General features: G+C 42.1%; 1 protein-coding gene across 2 annotated transcripts in view; it reads right to left on the reverse strand.

Annotated features, from left to right (window-relative positions):
* Positions 1–22,286, reverse strand: part of SPTBN2 (spectrin beta, non-erythrocytic 2) — a 680,775-nt gene that overhangs the window by 91,859 nt on the left and 566,630 nt on the right. For both annotated transcript variants that reach the window (XM_078660840.1, XM_078660841.1), the window contains 6 exons: positions 18,131–18,505; positions 14,529–14,773; positions 11,702–11,840; positions 10,842–10,926; positions 2,860–3,056; positions 1,911–2,053 (listed from right to left, as the gene is read on the reverse strand). In XM_078660840.1, coding sequence (XP_078516966.1) covers positions 1,911–2,053; positions 2,860–3,056; positions 10,842–10,926; positions 11,702–11,840; positions 14,529–14,773; positions 18,131–18,505 — 1,184 coding nt within the window. The remainder of the gene's footprint in view (positions 1–1,910; positions 2,054–2,859; positions 3,057–10,841; positions 10,927–11,701; positions 11,841–14,528; positions 14,774–18,130; positions 18,506–22,286) is intronic.

Raw genomic sequence — 22,286 nt, forward strand, 5'->3', positions numbered from 1 at the left:
ATGCTCTTTCTAGAACAAAGCAAAGAGCAGATTTATACAAAGGACAATCCACAATGATAAGGCAACTTTCTGGATTGCCTTCCCTTACTTGATTTGACAGTTCACGTTGTGCTCCATAGTCTTATGAATGTACAGACTATGGGCCATCATAGGATCCACCAGTGGAGCCTCTCTTCCTCAACACACAGAGTGTGATGGATACCACCAGTGAGAGAAAGGATTCTAAAATCTGAACCGCCAATTTGAAAGGAAAAAAGGGGATGTGTGGTGGTTGAATAGGCAACTCACGCATACGAAGTGTATATGCTATGGTAATTGGAAATACAGTCAAATAAGTCAAACGTCTCAGGGTGGGGCTCTGCATAGGTTCAAAAGGAACACACATCAGAAAGCGAAGACCCAAATTAACGCCCTCATTGCAGCACAATCAAGTGAGCCGGGGAAAACATATGAGACTAATGACAAGAATTGATGGAGTTTGTGGATGGGCAACTTGCAGATAGAATAAAATCCAACACCTCTGGTGCAAGATCAAAATGCTCTCAGTTGATTCATCTCAATCTGCAAACATGTAAGTATAGATTGTAGAAGTTTTGGATGAAATACTCTGTCATAGACCCTAAATCTATCATACTAGCAGGAGCACACACCCTCAGTAACAGAGTCTACTTGAGACAAAAAACTTTCATAACTAGTCTTACTCCTTGCATTAGATTAAAAGGGTTGGGACTGGACTTGGTGCTAGCCCTTAAAATATCAAACGACCAGAAGTGGGATACCTGCATAATAAAAGGAACATCACCCAGCACTGGCTTGTGTTTCCTTTCTGAGTTCTAGTTGACTGAGGGCAGAAGAACACAACTCCTACAGGGTTAGCACAGAATCACACAGCACCTAGTTAGAAGCAGCCCACTGAGTTGGGAACCATGTTTCAAAATGTCAGTGGTTTTGCTAGTGAACTTACCAACAGAAGGATAGAAATTTGCAAGACAAAATGTGAAAAACGTGAGGACACATTATCGATTTATGTAGGAGCTAGGTAAGGACTACTCGGTTAAGTTGTATACCGCCGTATAATTGTGTAAATTTGCAAGCATAGTTATGCCTCCTCTTTGGCCCCAGACTGGAGAAAAGCTTTTGGAGAGTGATCTGATCATCACCTGCCCGCATGGAAGTTACAAGGGCAGTCCCACATGCCCCACGGGTAGGCATAAATATATTGTTTGGCATCCCTCGCCCGCAGATCATCGAGAACAACATGCTTGTAGAAATACCAAGATCCTGTCATTACCTCCTCATCGGAGGTGCTACCACCACCATCATTTGAGTTTGCGGGGGATTTTTTTACAGACCCAGTAGGATTTTAAATACTAGGTTTTAATTGGATGAGTTTTGGAAATGTAAAGAAAACGACCAAGCACTCCTGATATTGCTGAATTCTGGAATCTGTAGAGCAGGGGAAAAATTAAATCATGTCCCAGGTGTGGCAGTAGATTTATGAGAGAAGTACAGCATAAACAGAGCCACTAAGTGCTACAGTGCCACTAAGTGCTACAGAGCCACTAAGAGCTACAGAGCCACTAAGTGCTACAGGGCCACTTTTGACCCACCAGCCTTCTCAGTTGCATACTACAAGTATTTCAAAGAATCAGGGGCTGAAGCATTTTTTTAAGATGGGGAGTCATCAGGAACAGTTACTAATTAGATGTTCAAAACTTGAGGCCTGTACTCATTCACCAAGCTGTAACGATAAACCTCGGAAAAAGTAGTCTTTTAATGTGCCCTTCACTTCAAGAGCAAATAAGTACTTCAGGTGTGACAAAGTGTGACTGAGGTAAGACACTCAGTTTCACAAGTAGAACCAGATGCAGCTGGCAAGAGTGAAATCCACCCCCAACGTATGTGATTACCTGTCTTGTGATAGTGCACACAGCTGACTTTGGTGCTCAGTGGGCAGAGGTTCTTTAACTTCTATCACTGGCTCAGGCGGAGTAGGTGGACGTCTCCTTCGCTCCTCCTCCTCCTCCTTAAGGCGCCTCTCCTTCTCTTCCAGCTGGTAAGCAAAAATATTGTCTTTAACCTAAAGATAACTGTTGGCCAACGCTAGCACAAATGCCCAAGGCTACAATAACCCTCAAGCAGATTTCCTCTCATCCTAGTTGAGAAAACAGTAACACAAATCCAGTCTATTGATGCTGGCTAAAACCAACACCAAGCAATACCCTGCAAACCACTCCTCTTTAATCGCCAATAGGGAAAACATAGAAGGAGGCTTGGATAGGGTGATATTGCTAGTTATGAAAATTGGTTCAAAGCACCTTAGTACTACAGAACGCGAAGGGGTTCAGGTGCCATGCACACGCAGCAACTGCAAGCACAAGGGCATGACTCGACACATCAAGAGTAAAATAAGGATATTTCCTGGCTGTACCCCTTTAGTGTCAGATTATTCATACCCACACCAAACAGATATTTCACAGGCCCCAGGGTGCTGGGAATTTTACCAATGTCCCTCTAAGCTGCCCAAGCCAGGGAGGTGCCTAACTTCGATAACAATCCAGTCCTGGACTAGAAAAAGAATGCACAACATAGGCATAGCAGTGTGTAAAAAGAGGTGAGAATCTGGTTTTGCATTAGTTATTTGCAGAGGCAGTTAGACCAGTCAAATGTGGCGACAGCAGGGCTAGACAAGAATTCTACTTGCTTGTTTATATTCAGCTCTTAACTTTAACACAGATGTACAACTGCTCTTGTGATTTTATTCCGTTGGGGACCCCCCCTGCATCTGCTTTGCATGTCTGTGTTATTGGTCAAGTACCATTTCTGCTTTTTCTCAGTATGGCTATTGTGGCAGCTTACTGTAGTCAGCTTCTCTAGGGAGACAAAGCGCTCCTCCCAGGCTGCTGCCGACTTCTGGAAAGCTTCATGTCTCTTGATCAGGTTCTCCACCTCGTCCACATTTCCGCCCAGCTCAGCTGATCGCACAATGGGCTCCTGGCTAGAAAGCCAGGCCTCTGCAACATTGGCATCTCGGCCAAACATCAACACCTCCATGACTAGAGGGGGAGATGGGAAGAAGATAGTGAGATGCAGACACAATAAAAAGCAACAAAGGGAGAAAAAAGGGAGCCAGAGTAAAATGGGTATTAGAGAGAAATTAGGTGGAGGCAGTAGGTGAGAAAAACAAAGGTAGTAAAAAAAGGAAAAAATACCAATGAGGGAGAGAGAAGGAATGTTGGAATATCGGAAGAGAGCAGTGTGGAAAGGATGAAGGGGATTAGGGAGGTGGAGAATGGAGAAAGAAGGATAAGGGAATGGAATAGAAGAGGATGGTAATAAAAGAAGAGGAAGTAAAGGAGCATTTGGGAGGGAGAAAGAACAGGAAGATAAGTCAAACAATAGGCAAGAAGAGAAACAAAATAAAATAAAAGAGAAAGAGGGAATGAAAATGAGACGCAAAACAGAAAAAGAAGTATAAGGGGAGAAAGCTGAAAGTAGTCAAACAAGGTGAACATGTTACCAGAACACACATACAAGTATTTCATGTCAGACGTCTTCCTCCACCTTCACAGTAGATAAACTATCAGGGGTAATGTAGGTCTTTTAAAACTTGAATTGTACACTAGTGCTACCTAACTCTGAAGAATTAATGAATGCAGCACATGGTATATAGAGGGGTGTCATCTTCAATATCAAGTGCTTATCGTAGGGTGTCCGCAGAGCTCCAAAAACTCAGATAAATACTCCTCTCAACTAAGAGCACTGTGCAGGTTCAGAATTATATAAGGTGTTAATCATGTCCACTGTCTTACTAGTTAATTTCTGCTCCCTCTTCTCCAGCATTTTGTTGAGGGAAGGATATGAAGGTCCACAGAATGCCTTTAAGCAAGCTGATTTAAACTGCATTCTAGTGGAGTTGGTTTCATACAGTAACAAACTCATATTTTGGAAAATTACATTACCTGCACTTAAGTGGTCTGCGCCAGGGGTACCCAGGCAGGAAAGCTTTTAATTTATAAATGTTTGGTTGAGCTCACGCCCATGTATTTCTGCACTGAATTCATCTGCCAAAAGGTGGAAACTGAGCATATACCTCTCATTTCTTCAATGCTGTGACACTGGAGTCAATCAATCTCAGATTCTTTTGAGAATAGTTCATCTCTTGCATTGGTTTGCCAACTAGGTGCCAGTCATAAATGTCATCCCTCTCTTGCTAAGGTTGCCTGCAAACGAGTCAGGTTAGCTAGCAACAGCTGCATATATTGTGACACAATTCTATCAGGCTTCCATTGCACGAGTCTACTATGCAGTGCAAGCTTTCTGTGCTCAAAACTGCAGCATCCAAAAAGACAGAAAAAAAGAGGATAACATCCGCCACAAGACGTCTTTGCAGATTGTGCTAAGCCACTGGTCAAATGTCAGCATTCAAATAATTAAAGCATTTGATTTTGCATTTTATATGAGAGAGCAATAGGCTTGTTTCTAAGACTTTGAAACCAAAAAACTGGAGAAAATTTTACTTTTTCATGATAAACAACAAATTAAACACCAAGTTGTATAGTCTTCCTGGTAACACCAAGGACTTGTGTTAGGAAGCTATCAGGACATGAATGTTCCCTGCATGTACATGAATGTTTGAATGCATGTTAAATGGGTATCCCAAAGTTCGTTTTGGCCCGGGCACCATGCTAATCTAGCATGTGGGCAGAGGCCTAGACCTGTCCTTAGTAATGAGAGGTCGAGAACATGTTCTCTGACCTGGAGGTGTGCACCAAGCGTGCCCTCATAGAAGGCACTGGACTACTGGCCCTGCCCTGGTGCATCATCACATAAAAAGGGTGTGGAAGCTCAGCATGGTTTATCAAGCTGTAGAATGACCGGAACCTTTTCCCTGGGTCAGTGAGAGTGCGGTCTACTGTACCCTCTTGTGTAAAGTCCTACTCTTATATTAAGATCCTAACGCTGACAACCCCTGTGCATGACAATTACATGTGTGCAGAGTGAGGGTTAAGCACTAGCAAGGTAGTCAGATTAGTTATGTTAACAGAGTCAGTTCTGGGGCTGGCAAAATCCATTTTGGATACCTCTGGTTGAGCATGGTACAAAATGAAAGAAAAGGACAGCTTCCACCAGGCACTGGAAGAGCATTTCCTGCAGTTCTGTGGACAGTGAAGAACTAGCTCTCACATGAGTGGCAATTGAGACAGGTCTACCCTTAGAACACTCAATGAAGGTCTTGTTTGCAAAGCACTGCTAATTAGTTCTTCCTCAGCAACACCATTTGGCAGACGGTGGGGGTGAGGGGTGCAACTGCAGTTTCTGTTCTTCAGGTGAGAGTATATGTAGGCAGGGCATGCCCTTCCGTCTGTTCCAGACTTCTTTTTCAGGACACTGATGACAGCTAGGTGCAGAGATCTCACACTTACTTGTGCCCTCGTTTTTGATACTGCTGCTTGAATCCAGTCCCATTTCTACCTGATCTGAGAGCCATCGCCTTTTTTAAAAAGGCTGTGCCTGAGGAGCAGCACAAGAATTACATTTAAAAGAGAACCAACCCAAACTTGTTCTGAAGCCTTTGCTAGTGAATCCACGTCCCCTCTCGGAAAAATGAATGTAAAAGTGGGATTCAGACCACCTCATTTTTTCCCAGTCCCAAATTGTACTTTAACTGCTGAGAGTCTCTCTAAAGTGCATGGAAGCTTGCCTTCAACTCCCTTGGAAATGGGGAGACTGACATGAACCCCAGCAGGCTCCCAGAGTGAAGAATACCCAAAGAAAGCATACTATCCCAGACAGTGAAGCCAGGAGTGACAAGTGTTGAGAAGGGGACCCATCGTTCCTTCTGCACAGTTCCTATGTGAGCTGCACTAAAACCTTTCAAGATCAAGTATCAATTGGTCACCTGGCACTCTGCGTTGGATGCAAGACTACAGCTCTTACTGCCGACTTCAAGAGTGAAGTTGCATCGCTGCTAAAGCCAGATGCCCTGATCAGCCTGGAGGACGCAAATGACGAAGACACAACCATGGATGACTAGGTCTAGAGGCCGCAACTGTTGAATCTGACCACCTGTCTACAAGCAGGCTCGAAGCTGCCACTTGCAAATACAACCACTGCTCTGCAAATCTACCCAATTAATTCCCTCCCACACACACAGGCCAAAGCAAGGCTACTGATGTGGCCCCCGCAGGAGAGCATCTTCCACCATGAGGACAGGAGTGTGTACTATATTTGCAACACCGCTAAAACTGTAATGATAACAGCAGATAAACTAGAGGCTTAGCCAGCTCCAGGGACAAGACACAATTGCACATAGAGTCTGCCTCGTATGCTTGAGACTTCTGCCAAAGCCATAAAAGGCATTAAAATGAGTTGCACATTTGACAAGAATCTGGATTTGACATCATCTGCACTTGTGCCTAATCAATGCTGAAATCAGTAATGTTTTGGACTCTGTAGTCATAGGATCCCAAACATAGCATGGGAAAGGATACTAGACAGAGGAGGATATAGTGTCACACTGTTAAACCACGACTTAGATTACGACCCTGTGTGATGTTCCCATCAAATTGTGTAGTCATTTATTTCTGCTGCGTGATTGAAGTAGTTAATTTTTTTATAAAAGACGAGCACTGGTCTGGACAACATAGCATTGTATTGTTTGGTTGGTTGTTCAGTTCTGGGCTCTTGCCTGCCACACTATATTCCTATGAGGCCTGTGACTACTTGCCCTCACCACCTTGAGTTAAGTGTAGACAGGGTTCCACTTGGAAAAGTCTGCAGAGCTGTAGTAGAATGGAACTCAGGAAATCAGTGCCAAACAACCTCAACCAACATGGCCCTCTCAAAAGAGGTATGACAGAAGCCAATATTAGCCTGTTCACATATGTCCAAAAGTACTGAAAATAGACACATATGACCTTACTAACATTCAGAGTTGAAAACTTTCCTGTAAAGAGTTACCAAAGTATTATTTTCCTTACTGTTTTGCTTAGTTCAACCTCTTCATACTCCTGTCACTTGATTAATGAGGAAGGCTCTTTGGCTTGTCCAAATATTCTACTTTCTCAAAACGAACTACTTACAACTGCATTAAAAGTGCCCCAGACCTGGACTTGCTAAACCCGCACCCCAGGGAGTCAAAGTTGCCAGGTGTACGATTAACTCTGAGGGTGCAGAGTTAGTGAGTATCTCCCAACTCGCCACCAAGAACTGGAACACCCTCTCCATCCACCTATGGCGGACCCAAGACCTGCTGACCTTCTGAAAACTCCTCAAGACCTGGCTTTTCAAGCAGTAGCAGCATTCCCCACCCCAGCGCCTTGAGACCCTCACGGGTGAGTAGTGCGCTTTACAAAAGATATGATTGATAGTAAAACCTGGAGGTACCTCTAAAATGCGTAATTACCAGATGAATGGGTCATTCTGGGTCCATTCCTCCTTGCAACTTTCCCTAGAGTTCCTGGCTGTTTTCAGTTTAGGTTTCTGAAAATCTCAATTAACAGGTGACTTGTAATAAGGATCACACAGTTTAAGAGAAATAATTAGATAAAGGCCCCTTTTCTACTTAGGGGCTTGAAGCACAAAAGACTTTGCTTTGGCAAAGCTAGTGCAACTGCCTTTTAATTTCAGTTTGTGATGCACAAAATGCATCTTTCACAATAGCCATAACAGTTTGGGAATATATCCGACTACTATATTCCTAACGCATGACAATTCAGCAATGGACATCACACAATTTAATAATGCTGAGCCCACAGAAACTCAAACTTTGCCTTATATCTCTGAAACACAGCATAGCAAATTCAATCCAGCTTCAAAGACTGAGCCTCACCAACCTTACCAACGGAAGTGAATTTCCTCCACTCTGTCATAAAAAAAACCCCAATTGAAATCTGCAGCACATGCCCTCATCATCTCGATACTGAACTCTAGCAAAGCCCTGCTCATCGGTGTTCCCCAAACATTTTCCTCACAGTCTTTTACTCAACTGTCAGGTTAGTCTCCTCAAAGAATAAAAATCAATCACATAATGTTCATCGTTAAAGACGTATATTTGCTAACCTTGGAAGGAAAGTTAATATATGGTGCCTGGCTTATAAAGAGTTATTTGAAAAACCCTTCCTATCTATAAATCTTGCACACAATAGGACACTAAAGAGATTTGACGAGCAAGGGCTCTACCTTTTTTGAGGCAATTATATTCAACACAAATCTTGCCATGAAAAACTCTTTCTCCGATAGAGCCCCATATCCTGGAAATCTTAGACCAAACAATGGATGACTTCAATGAACCATTCTCTCTTTTTCAGAAAAACCCATAAATGTTACCTGATTTTTTCCATCTAAAATAGACCTCCAGCCTCCTTCGAAATTCATGCAACTAAGGGCCAGATGTAGGTAAATCAGAAATACTGTTTTCTTAATAGCGAATTTTACCGATTCGCTATTAACAAATCAGTATTTCCTATGTAGGTAAAGATTTGTTAAAAAATACCAAATCCTTAATATTCCTTATTACCGAATCGGTAATTGAGATTCGGTAAAAAGGAATACCCACCCATTCATTTATATGGGCTTGGAGGCCCATAGGAATGAATGTGAAGACATTCACTATTAGCGATTCGGTATTACCGAATCGCTAATAGCGGGAGCACTTTCAAGGGTGCCAGGGTGTCAAAAGGACACCCTGTTGCACCCCTGAAATGTGCATGTGTGCATATGTGGCGCACATACATGCCCTAAGGGCATGAATATGTGCCACATAGCATTTTTCAAAGGAAATCGGTAATTACCACCAACTTGAAGTTGGTGGTACTTACCGATTTTTTAAGGCTCAAACGCACTCTCTAATGTGCTTCCTACATTGCATTTAAGGAATCGGTATTACCAATTCCTTAAATGCAAGAGCAATAAGGGATCAGTATTTACCGATTCCTTATTTACCAATTCCATACCTACATTAGGAATGGCTAAATACCGGTTGGTAACGCTGAAATTTACAGAATTTCGGCGCTACCGACTGGTATTTAGCCAACTACATCTGGCCCATAATGTTTAACAACTTCTCTTTGCTTTTCATCCCTTATACTTCACCTATTGGCAACCTTTTCCAAACTAAGTGTAACTGTTTTTATGTTGGTTTAACCTTTACAGGTAAAGCACACAAATACCTTGTGCTGCATTATGTGCTGTTGTTGTGAATACTGTGACAGACGTCATTTTAAATAGGTCAAGTTAGCTTGCATCTCTGTTTTCTCACCTGCTTATCTTTAGCTGAGCATAGGAATGTCATGTTCACGGCTTCTCACTTCTTGTTCAATATATTTGAAGACAGGTGCCACACTTCTAATAGTGCCTTTGGTGCATAGATCTCAAGATGTTAGTAATGACCTCTTAAAATCAACTTGTGTAAAGAGCTGATGCATTTTGTGTATCAAAAAGTCTGTTAAGAATCTCAGGTCTACAAGACCAAATTCATTTTGTAAGTACAATATAAAATCAGTGGTCAAACCCTGTATAAAGTCTGGGATTTGACCATTAATTAGGAGAGGTCTATGTGCTAAGATTACCACTACCGGTCATGCCAGATTGTCCAAACTGCCACTCTCAGGTGGAGAGCCTGGTCTGGTTGCCTAGCAGAGGGTGCCCTTTCACCTACAACACATTTCCTCTTCTGGTTGAACAACAGCTGCATTAGCGGTCACTAGGTTCAACAGATGTGGTGTGCGATAGTTCTCTAAAAACGCAAGAGGCAAACTTCTTATTTGATGCTAGGATGAAAAATATAGTTAGTGCTTAGAAATAGCTAGAGGGTGTTAGGATGCTAGGAACTTTCTAAACAGAAATGTTTATTTTATTCTCACTGCTTAGGACATGCAGTATTGCTTTCGTATTTTCATGCTCTGTGGTTACTATGCACATTTCTTATTAGATTAAGACTTTCAAAATAAATGTTTTAAACAAATACCTGTTGCTCCTAGTGCTATGCTTGATTGCGTTCAAGAACTAAAGATTGTTTGGGATACCTCTGTGTAACTGAAACTTGAACAGGATTGATAAGTAAACTGACAACACTGCCCGTGCAGGACCACTTGTTAGGTTAGTGACTGAGCTGTGGTCCAACTGGTTGGTCTTCCTTAGTGAAGAGCACTGAACTAAGTTCTTGCATTCGTGGGTTAGAAATCCGCACGCTACTGATCTGGGAAATCCCAGTATGTGTATCACTTTGGAAAACCGTAAATAAATAAATATAATAAAAATTATTAACTTAATTGTATACACTCCAATCTCCTGCAGGGCAGCTAAGGGATGGTCCAGTCACTTTGCAGCTCACAATGATGAGCACAAATGCTTTGTGACCGTTTTTTGGGCCTTAAAGCATTAAATGGCTATCGCCTGCCAAGGAGCAGAGCAGTGATTCCACTGACGAGTGCATGATCTCCGCGAGGTCACATTCACAGTGAGACACTTCTTGTGGCATGTGTGGTTGCAGTGCCTGCACACTGCGAATATGAATGCTAAGATGGAAGAAGCTGTATACCAATTCCCACCTTGATGATAGCAATGAGGTGAAAACAGACCACCTCTTTAATTTTAGTCTCTTTGCACTAGGAACAATCTCAGAATTCCTCACATTAGAAAGGGCAACTCAGGCCAGACCTCAAAGCAAGTCATTGAACTGTGACAAGACCCTCTGCACATCAGAAGAAATAGTTTAAGACAGTCAAAGTCTATTTTTACAATCGAGAATACTATTAAACGTAATGTTTAATTAACCCTGGATTGCATGCCACTCACTCATGTAGCAGACTGTGATTTTGTACCAAAGAAGTGCTTACCTATTTGCAGCCAGTCCATCTTGTCTTTCCACTTGTCATTGGTCTCCTTCCGCCGATCCTGCAGCTGCAACAGCTTTTCTGAAATCTGAACAAAAAAAACAAGTAGAAAAGCAAAGTGCACAAGGATCCATGTTCAGGGCTATAACAGTAGAGCGTAATCATTTTCCCACTCCTTACTTTTAAATGTACATTCATTTGCACACGCAAGCCAATCTGCAATTCTCTTGCTTAAGAGCCCAACAACTGACGGCTGCTCTGCACATTAACATTGGGAGAAATGCGCATAAAACATAAAAGGGATTTACAAGTACTTCATGTATACACTACTAAAAATCTTTTACTTTTCTTACTTAGAAACTTAAAATCTTTTGATGAATCGTATACATAAAATGCACCCAAGAATCATCGGCTAATGATATTAAGTGGGTTGGCCTAAACTGTATCTGAGGTGACACACTGCAAATGTGAGGGTGTACATCTGTGTTATGTTGCCAAACGTAGGAGCAGGAAAGATCAGTAAGCATTTCCCAGGCCAATGGCTACTTATAGGCTGCATGGTAACCCTAGTGAAATGAAGGTGCAAATAATGGTCCTGATATTCAATACAGAAAGTGCCATATCAGATCAGTTCTAATCCAAACCCATTTTATGACAACACTCATCGGTCCAAGGGCTCTGAAAAAAAAATGACAACTTGATTCTAGTGGTTGTACTGGTCAACACATTTCTCAAACCAGAGTGGTGGTGGACACTGATCAATGCACAGTTCAGCATGTGCAATTCTGTGAAATTGGGGAGGTATTGCTGCAGATAACAGCAGAAGGTAAAGGTTTGAACATGTGTGTGATGAACTCCCATACCTTATCAGAGGCGTAGTGGTTCTTCTCCAAGAGTGCATTACCCATGTCAATACACGTGGTGAAGCTGTCTGCACGAGCATCCACTTCCGCTCGAATGCTCTGATGATTCTTAATCACCAGGTCAGCAGAGGATACGTCCCTGAGGGAGGAAGAATACAAGAACATTGATGTAATCAAGTCTGCAAACCAACAAACAAATGTGACAAATAACATTGTGACGCCATGGACAATCGTATCCAGAAATATCTCATTTTGCCCAAAATTACTTTGGAAGCTGAGATTCCTTTTCAGTTTTGTAGACCTCAACAATAAGCTACAAGAGAAACTAAGGTACATCAGTTTCAGAGAAAAACAATCACAGAGCGCTGTTAACAAAGGACAACTCAAGAACAGAGGGAATGGAAAGCAGCAGCAGTGACTGACGCAAAGGAGAGCAAATTTAGCAAGAACAAAGAATAGGTATACAGAAGGACAGGCCTCTTACGGAAGCAAAGCAACTTCATCACACAATACGGAGTCCCAGTTAGGTAAGGACACAGGAAAACTGTAGGACAGCGATATTGGAAGGTGCAACAATTGCTTTTGCGCTGGTGGTGTTTGCTACCTTTCCTCTCACACTTTTGAGATGTCACTCCAGCAGGAGAGAGCATCCTCATAGAGCACAGGTCTTTCTCTTCAAAATACTAGAGCCTAAGTACAGCACAGCCACACCCATACTCACACCCAGCCGGACCTCAAGGTTACCTACGACCTATTCCCCCTCTACATAGCCAGAAGGGTTTAAGAGCATGAGATTGACTTCATATGAAGATATTAGTAAGAAGGAAAACCAGTCATAAGGCATGTAAAATGATGCCATTTACTTGTTCATGTGGCTCCCTAGCAGATTCCTTTTATACATTCAGAAGGTTATTGAATATATATCCCAAAGCCAGACAGATAATATATATAATGTAATGTAAAATATATTTATAGAGTGCACTTCTACCTAAAAATGTGCACTGGCACTGATATCCCACCAGTTAGTGTGAAGCCAAGCGAAAATGGTGGCCCGCTATTGAAAATAGAGCCAAGTTTTCAATGCATAGAAAATTGACCATCCATTTTAAAAGTCTTAGATTCCAGCATGTAATAGTTTATTCTATCGTCTCTACAGGGAAACTTGCAGGTCACATGTGAATCATGAAGGACTCAAATGATGTGAAGGTACATTTACTGTTACTTATTTTTTGCCAAGAATTAGATACGTTACAGGTTCACCTGGCTCAGAAATAGGATGAAACTAATTAACACCCAGGAGTAAGGCAAATATAAATATAGATTTTTATAACTGCTTGTTCAACTTGTGTGCTTGTCGTTTCCTGCACACGAGGTACATCACAGTGGCAAACACCTTTCCAAGACCCACATATTGCTCAGTTACTTTACTGAGGTTTACAGAGAACACAAACATGAAAAGGTCCCTTGCTGTCTCGTGTCTCTGGACTTAAGATACACAAGGAGGCCAGTAGGCATCTCGCTTGAGTGCTGGGTTTGTGTAGATGGGACTGTGGTGGGAGGGTTTACCCCTTGAGTCCACTGGATTAGAAGACCAATAGAGGGACTCACCTTTCCGGGAACACCTGAGCGGTGTCCCTTAGGAGCACACATTTGAAGTTTGAAAAGCCCTTAAGAAACAGGGAACTACTGAAATGCTGCCATAAAGCAAAAATAAAGAGCAACTATCCGGAATAAAGAAAGAATGGTGCAGAAGGTGCAGCTTCACATGTTGGCGAGGACTTTCGTACTCAAAACTATAGAAATTTCTTGGGAGAACTGAAATCAGCCATTCTTGTACTGTGCTGTTGTGAGAAGGTGTCAAGGAGTCTGGCAACATCCTTAGCATCAGATCACTTGAGGGTCGGGATCACGGACTCCAGCAACTCCAATATGAGAATTGTTAAGGCACCCCTGTTCTGCAATTAACATGTTTTACAGAACAAGAATATGTGCAGGTAATTACTTGCCACTTTAAAATATAAGTAAAAGAGTCTATCTGCTCTTGTAGATGCTGTTGCACACTCAATGTAGATTCCTTGGGAGATAAGATCTAGTTAGTGGCTAAGTTGTAGAGGCCTGAAATAAAAGACGTGGGCCCTTGAGTTTTAACCCCCTTGCTCAAGTCTGTGCAGTATGCAAGAAAATGACCCATTGATACTGAGGAAATGCAAAACTCCCAACTCAACCCGATCCTGAATTCACTAAGTGTTTCTCCCTTACTGACAAACTTGCTTAAAGCTGTACTTGTTTATAACTGGGCTGTCCTCGGTCGCTTTTTAGTTAAGGGAGGAGAGGCGAAAAAAGTGGTGGAAGAAAAGTTACAAATGGAGAAAAGGAAGGTCAGAATTAAACTGTAGCAGTGAAGGATCAGTAAGAGAGGGAATGGAAATGGTATAGAAATATTCGAAAGAGCGGGAGGCAAAGTGTCACAGCAGGGAGAGGGAGAGTGACCAGGTTGCTGCACCATGTTTGAAGCACAGCTTTGAATCTCATGTTTATTATCACGTAAACCATCAGTAACCCACACCTCACAAACCATACACCCACAAAAGGGTGCTAGGACGCAGATGTGAATCGGAGCGCCGTCAGGGGAAATGAAGCGCTACATATATTCTGAAACACAATACACACATGTGCATGGAGACATATAAGTGCCTTTATATTTCTTTATTTTGAAGGTGGATATGGCCTTACAGGGCTAAACAGTCTACCATTACCATTTCCTCTACTTGTAACTTTTTGTAGTGCAAAATCTTTTGGTTAGCCAATTGGCACATGTTAAGTCTACCTTGGGTTCTCCTGGGCATCGATCTGTAGGTTGACATCATCCATCCACAGCATGAGGTCTCTGACCATCTTGAAGAAGCGAAACTTCTCCACAGTGTCAAAGAGAAGCTGACGGCGACCATTACTGGTATTCTGCAGCTCACTCCAGGCCTCAGTTACAGCCTGCTCATGTCGCTGGATGTCATCAGCCTTCTCCCCGGCGTACGCCTTCTGAAGGCGAGAGGCATCATCCTGGACTTGCTTTACCTGAGAAAAAAAAAGACTCAATAAGTAGAAAATAAAGGATGCAGATAAGCCAGGTCTGTGTGTATTAGATAAAGAAATGGCTTTGAGGAAGAAAGAACCCAAAAACATAAAAAAGCTGATTGAGGGAACTGGAGAGGGTATTAGCATGAAGGACCTAAAATGAGAGATCGATAACGGGCTGGAAGTTAAAAAGATTACCGTGAGCCAGATAGAAGAATTGAATACTTGCATGATTAACTCTTAGCACAGAGCTAAATGCAATAATTCAATGGTGAAAACAAGCTAAACGTAAAGTCAACTTATCTGGAAAAAGTAATCTCTTTAAAGACACTGTTTTAGTTAAATCAATTATCCTCATTTAATTTAATTAAATGTGCTTATTTAAGGTAAGACAGTCAGCTTTGGAACTGAGCTCTGGAGCACGGTTAGGAACAAGAGCTCTACAGCACAGTTAGGAAAAGTTGTGCTTTCATCCCCAGCAGGTTTTTTCATGACCTGCTTTGGTTTTGCCTCCACTGGACTCGACAATCGTTGTTTTATCAAGAAACAAACAACAAAGGAACTTTTCTTGATAAGGACTCCCAAAATGTATCTGTAACTTGGTAAGGGTGGCTACTTTGCCAGGGTGTAAGGTCATGGGCGGTGCTAGGTCTACATAATAGTTCAGGGGTAAAAGCCTTTTTACCTGCACCCCTGGTTGGCTGAGAGAGCCTAATATCTTACCCTGTAAATGCACAGTCAACAACAAGTACCTCCATTATTGGGGTCCTGTCCCATCTCCATGCTAGGATAATTTTCTGCTTGCTTCACTGTATTTGACCTAAAAGGTTAGCATGTATTTAGTAACTCATGAGCATGGCTACATAAGTTGAAGGCCCCTCTGAATACGTCATATGTGCATGGTGGATGTGACAGCTTGCATGCTCCTTTGTTAGAACTTTGCTCTTGTGAAACTGGTTTTATGTAGAGTGTTTGAGAACTCCTCACTCCATCAACCGTTAGCAGATGATTCTCCTTGCCGTACAGAGAAACTTCCTCCCTACTCTTGAGTTGCTGGCTGTGACCTGGCAGCAAACGTTATGTTTGGTTAAACAGAATGACCTTGAATTGTTTTCAAAAGTCAGACCCGTGCTTTCTTGTGCAGAAAGAGGGCCAGGACAAAGACCCCCTGTGCACGTCATCAGAAATTGAGGTAAATTGTGAACTAGTAAATCTGCACACTGATTGGCCCAGACTTAATATCTACATCCCGAAAGTTGAATAAATACTGTTGTCTTTGAGCAAATAACTTTTACTTCACCTGGGAAATGGGAGACCAAGCACAGTTGGGTAGAAGCTTTGGGGGCTGGAGAATGCTCACTGCTTTACTGACCAAAAGGCAGCTAATCTGTCCAGATCAGAGAGGATCCAGACTTTGCCTAGAAGAACCAGACGAGGCCCGGCTAACTGGAGATGTGTGATCCTTGTAGTCCAACCACTAACTCAACTCGAGGTTGGGGTATGGAACTGCAAAGACTCAATCTTCCATCAGAGGTGAACCTTTACCATACCCATAACTGATCCGTCCATACTCTGTGCTTATACCGGTCATCCCCCGGCCCAGGGACGAATAGAGTTCTTTCCTCTTCACCCCTGTAATTTGGACTGCTTTCTATTGGCTGTGACTGTTGATAGTGTTTCCTGAACCATTTGAACCACCTTTCCATCTAGTACGTTTTCAGGGATAATTTTCATTTTAATATTGCTATTAGATCCGAACCCTACTTCTCAGTTCCCACATGGACGTGGTTGAGTCTTTGAGCCCCCATCCTTTGAGTCCCTCTATCACCAGAAATTCTTGACCATAAATGGACAGTTTAGAGATACAAGCCTCTAAAATATGGCTATCTAGTGGGGACTTCACAGTGGATGCTGATATACTGACATCTCCCCCTGCTGAAAATATATGCAAAGCTGTCGACAGAGCTCGGAGCCTAACTTGTCTACGCTTTGACTGGACGTTGGATTCTGAACCCCTGGTAGTCAAGTTGATCTGGACACTGATTCTTGTACAGATATTTCGACTTTGTTTCTTAGTGAGGCTCTGGGTCTTTATGTTTCAGATTGTTTCAACTGTAAACTCAGAAACAGATCTCAATCCCACTGAGTTGCCTGGTTTGACCCCTGAGACAAAGGGCTAGATGCATCAGAGCAAACTTGCCACCGTCTGTATTTTTGCCTGGCATCTCTGCTAGCTTGACTAGCTGTGTATATAAACATTGTAGCAAATCCGATGAGCCCATGAGTGTTTCAAGAGTACGACTACCCTGCCCCACAGGATTACACAGTGCCTAAAGATCAACACCATTTAAAACCCTCGTCCTGTAGGATAATAATGGCCAAAATTATTTAATAATCTAGTGTGTAAAGGCTAGGAATACATTTGGGTCCGAATTTCAGGCAAAGAAGGTGATTAAAACTTCTCTTCTGTAAGCACTTAGTTTTAACTCTATGCTGTAATTAACTGGTAACACAAGTCCTATTGTATGCTATTTAATATATCATGCTGTATCTACGTTTATAAACCCCTACCAGAGAATAGAGTAAGCCCTGACTGCCTGACTTCTCTATCCCTGGAGAGTCAACTGCCCAAAAGACAGTAACATGGCTATTCATTGGACTGCAATAACCATTGGCGGAGAGTCAGCAAAGGTTAAGTAGCATCACCCATACAGACACTGCCCCTTATTTATTTATTTTATTTAGAAGGTTTTTATAGCGCTAGCTCCACCCGAGGGTATTAGAGTGCTTTACATCAGCAATGGAAGTACACAATATAAAACAATCATAGCAGTTGAACCAAAGGGGCTGTACAGGCGGTCAAACAAAAACAATAAAAATACAGGGAGTAATTTAGGAGACATAGTGAGTAGAAGTACATATATGATATGATTATGGACAGCAAGGAAAAAGACCCCAGTTGCCTGCTGGGATAAAAACCTGTGGCTTGCTGCTTGGCTACAGATCTTTGTGGCAGGTGACAAACTACAGAACAATATAGTGCTAAAAGAGAATTAAACAGTAACATAGGCAGTGAGTAATACATATTGGGAGACCAGACTTGAAAAGACAAGATAGGCATGCTATGACAGTCAGTGGGGACTGAAATAGCAAGATGGGTTATTTAGACAGGTGCAATTTATACGTATATAGAAAGTGCACTCACAGCTAGACTTAAGCAGGCAAAGATGAATTGCAAGGAAAACAAATGTAGCTACAGAAATTACTGGACAGAATTAAATAGGACAGTATTACAGTCACACAGCCTAACATAAAGTAGAGCATGCATATATGAGGAATGTGTTGGGCAGTACACACCTGTGCGTTCAGTGCCTGTATGTCATGCTCATAGGCCGTGTGCATACGCTGCATGGCTTCTGCAGTATTGAGGTCCCGTCCAACCTCATCGGGCAACTGCTTCTGCTTGTTCTGGATCTGACTCAGTGTCTCCTTGGCATCGTTGTAGAAGCGGTGGAGCTCATAAGAGGCGGCCAACATCTGACTGCGGGTGTCGATTAATTCTAGCAAATCAGCCCAGGCTTCGTTCAGCCCATCCTTCCACTCTGCAATGGTGGAGTTTTCCGAGTGCCCGGAGGATATCAAGTCATCAGCCATGAGGTTCACAGCATCCACACGCTCCTGCCCGATGTTACTGGTATCTCGTGAGAACTCCCTGAACTTGTCCCTTAACATCTATAAAAGAGGAGGATAAGCGAAGGACACAAGCATGAGGGACGTGCATAAAAAAAGAGAAAACATTTCAAAGTAAAATAGCAACCTTTTTGATAGAATCTAATTGGTGCAGGTTTGTTATACCTACAACTCCTTCCACAAACCATGAGTACTGGACGTCTGTAGCTTCTTAGGGCTTCTAAATCAGTGCTTTTTATTTCAGAATCTTAAATATGCTGTTGTACCACATCCTTTAAGTTATCCAAAGACGTGTTGGCAGGTAATACATGGTGGAATAGGCCTTATAGGTCTTCACAAAAAGCCCAGAATGTGGGAGAACTCAGATTTTCACATTAATCCCTCATTCTAATGGGCGATTTTGTAATGATGCAGTAATACCACACACAGAAATGACCATACCCAAATGTAACGGATTTTGTAAGTACTCAATTACTCCATCAGGAGTCTTGCGATTGTTTTAATGAAGGCAATAGAGTACATACCAAAAATAAAAGCATGTGATATTTAACACTGCTTACTGCAGAGCAACACAGATAATGTTTGGTCTCCAGTTAAACTGCAGTTCCGATTTCAAGTAAACAAGACATTTCCCAGTCTTGGCTAATCCAATCAAACTACATGATAAAATTAAATTCAGCAGCTTGATCATTTCAAGAGTACCAAATACAATTTGCAAAACAAGAGAGCTCTTAGCAGTCACTGTTTTACTACTGGAAGTTTCCAAATACCATACGCTAGACCACTATTCTGCTAAAGTGAGTCAGCCCCAGAGTTATCATCTTTGGTTTGCATATCCAATGAAAATTACCTATTCTGACTCCTTTTGATGTACTCCTCGATATTTTGAGGTTTCATCAAGTACGGACTCAGTAAATAAACTGGTGTTTGATGGAAGTTTATTTTGCAGAAAAATATTGGAAGTGGAATATGGCAAACATTTCAGAAACAAAGCAAAAACTCCATCAGAACCCTTCTCTTATTGGAAAAATTACTCAATAAAAAAGTAAAGGTCATTTATCGATGTCCAGGGGATGATATCTGAACACCTCATTTAAGTGTGTCTTTTAAGACTAAGGGGTTCTTTATTGATTGAGCTCCCATGATGTCATCAAGTACATAAACACTCCACACCTACTGCAGCTTTTCCTTTATGTAGCGGGAATGGGTATACACACCTAGTGTAAGAGCAGACTGCTTAACCGCGGCAGCAATTCCGCCGCGGAGCGGCGGTTTAGCGCAGTGGGCGAGGCCCCGTGGGCAAACAGATGTGCTCAGCACTAAGGAGGTAGTGCTCGCGACGGCCGTTGGCCGACAAACGCAGCAAAGGGGTTAATGTCAAACTATACAGAATACTTACAGGGCAGAATAAAGTGTTTAGTTTCAACACCAGGACTCCCTGCATCATTATCTTCACTAAAAACAAAACACAGAATACCTCCTATTCGCAGGATTACATAACACCACAAAAGAGAAAAAAGCTCTCAAAGTATCAAGAATGAAGCCTCAAAAATATAACATTTTCATTTTATGTTTACCATTTAATGAAAGGAAGTAGAAGTATCAACAAGCATTTGCAATGCAATAGGTCTTGCATTAGGAAAGTCTGAGCTATTGGTATTGTAAATGACATTTTTTTTATTTATGTGTTGGTTTTGAAAATAGCGAAATTAATAGCTTTGTCATTTACAATTCCAATAGTTTTAACTTTCGCAATGTGACACCTATAGCATTTGTAATGCAATATAAAAGTTATTGTAATTTATAATGGCAATAGCTTTTGTAAATAACTTTTGTAAAGATTATGTTCATTGTATTTTATTGTGACGAAAATCCAACAACAGAAGTGAAATATGTTTTTGTGACATTTGTAATAAAGCTTGAAACATTGAGAGAACATATTTGAACCAGTTGTTGTTGAATGGTTGCACAGATTGATGCTGTGGTGGTGCTGAGTGATGTTCTTGTGTCGACGAGTGATGCTGTGGTAGCGCATAGTGATGTTGTGGTGCCTCTGAGTGATGCTGAATGATGCTATGGTGATGCGATAGATAGAGTGAGAGCGATAGATAGAGGGAGGGAGGGGGCGATAGATAGATAGATAGAGAGCGATAGATAGAGGGAGAGGGCGATAGATAGATAGATAGAGGGAGGGAGGGGGCGATAGATAGAGAGCGATAGAGGGAGGGGGTGATAGATAGATAGATAGAGGGCGATAGATAGAGGGTGATAGATAGAGGGCGATAGATAGATAGAGGGCGATAGATAGAGGGTGATAGATAGAGAGCGATAGATAGAGGGAGGGGGCGATAGATAGATAGAGAGCGATAGATAGAGGGAGGGGGCGATAGATAGATAGAGAGCGATAGATAGAGGGAGGGGGCGATAGATAGATAGATAGAGAGCGATAGATAGATAGAGGGCGATAGATAGAGGGTGATAGATAGAGAGCGATAGATAGAGGGAGGGGGCGATAGATAGATAGAGAGCGATAGATAGAGGGAGGGGGCGATAGATAGATAGAGAGCGATAGATAGAGGGAGGGGGCGATAGATAGATAGATAGAGAGCGATAGATAGAGGGAGGGGGCGATAGATAGATAGAAAGGGAGACATGCGAGTGGCGTAGCGAAACGTGAGGACTGAGGTCTGCTACGTTCAATAATGGGCCACTCAAACTCTGACAGACTAGTGCAAAATGGCTCAGAACTCATAACTAGGAGACAGAAGGCCTTCTGCACAACGGGGGATCTGGTGCCCTATAATTTGCCCACGGGTAATGCTACCTACACCATTTGCAGTCAATGTGAATGTAAATAACAAACATTACAAACAATTAAAATAAATTTTCTTTTTTTAAAGTATGACAACACTTTTCAGACTTGTTCCTCTATTCATTGACGTTCATAGCAATCTAAGTGACACAGAGAGTAAAAAGAAAACGTTTGGAGAATCCACTGTAATTTACTGAGAGGGCCAAAAGACTGGAACGCACACGTGCACAAGCCACTCAGCTCCATGGGCATTTTATCAAAAACATTTCACATCAGAAGCTAGGCACATATGCCAATTTTCACTGGGAAACCTCTCAAAGACACTCAACAATCAGATGTCCCTATGCCATGAGCTCAGTGTAATGTAGTTGGCAAGCATTCTTTTTGTGAGTGTCTTAAAGCGTTAATTGGCTTTCTGACATAGAGGGTCGTACGTCTATGATGTTTTATTGGAAGGTGTCGAATCGGGGATGATTTGCCGCAGCAGTGCACAAAGGGAAAATACTGTGATTCTGAAATCATAAATGTCATTATAACTTTGGCTTCTACTATTAAACAGGTCAAGGCAGTATTTTTTCACACGGATTTAGTTTCCACATGTCGGTGTCCTGCGAGTTTGCTTGGATGTAAACATATTTATCAGTATGTTTCAGTTAATGCCGTTTTTCAAATGCCTAAGAGTGTGGAAGTACTTGAGAAAAAAAAGTGTGCTGCTTTCACCGCTGTCAGGAGAAAGCATAAGAACAGCAGGCGGCCCGATCATTAACCTGTGTTATGGCAAACTGCACACATTTGAAGAGCCAAGCTCTCCAGGCAAAACAATTCCATCCGTACTAAACAACGTGTAAATCTTTATTTTTTAGTAAAGTAAGTTGCACTTTATCAGTACACGTTATAGTTAATTTTTTAATGAAATTGGTCTAAAGCAGTGGTTCCCAAACTTTTGACTCCTGAGGACCCCCATTGAGTCACCACTGGAAGCCGGGGACCCCCAAGCAATTTGTATGAGTT

Source organism: Lissotriton helveticus, chromosome 9 (genome assembly GCF_964261635.1).
Source record: "Lissotriton helveticus chromosome 9, aLisHel1.1, whole genome shotgun sequence".
In the NCBI taxonomy this organism is placed as follows: domain Eukaryota; kingdom Metazoa; phylum Chordata; class Amphibia; order Caudata; family Salamandridae; genus Lissotriton; species Lissotriton helveticus.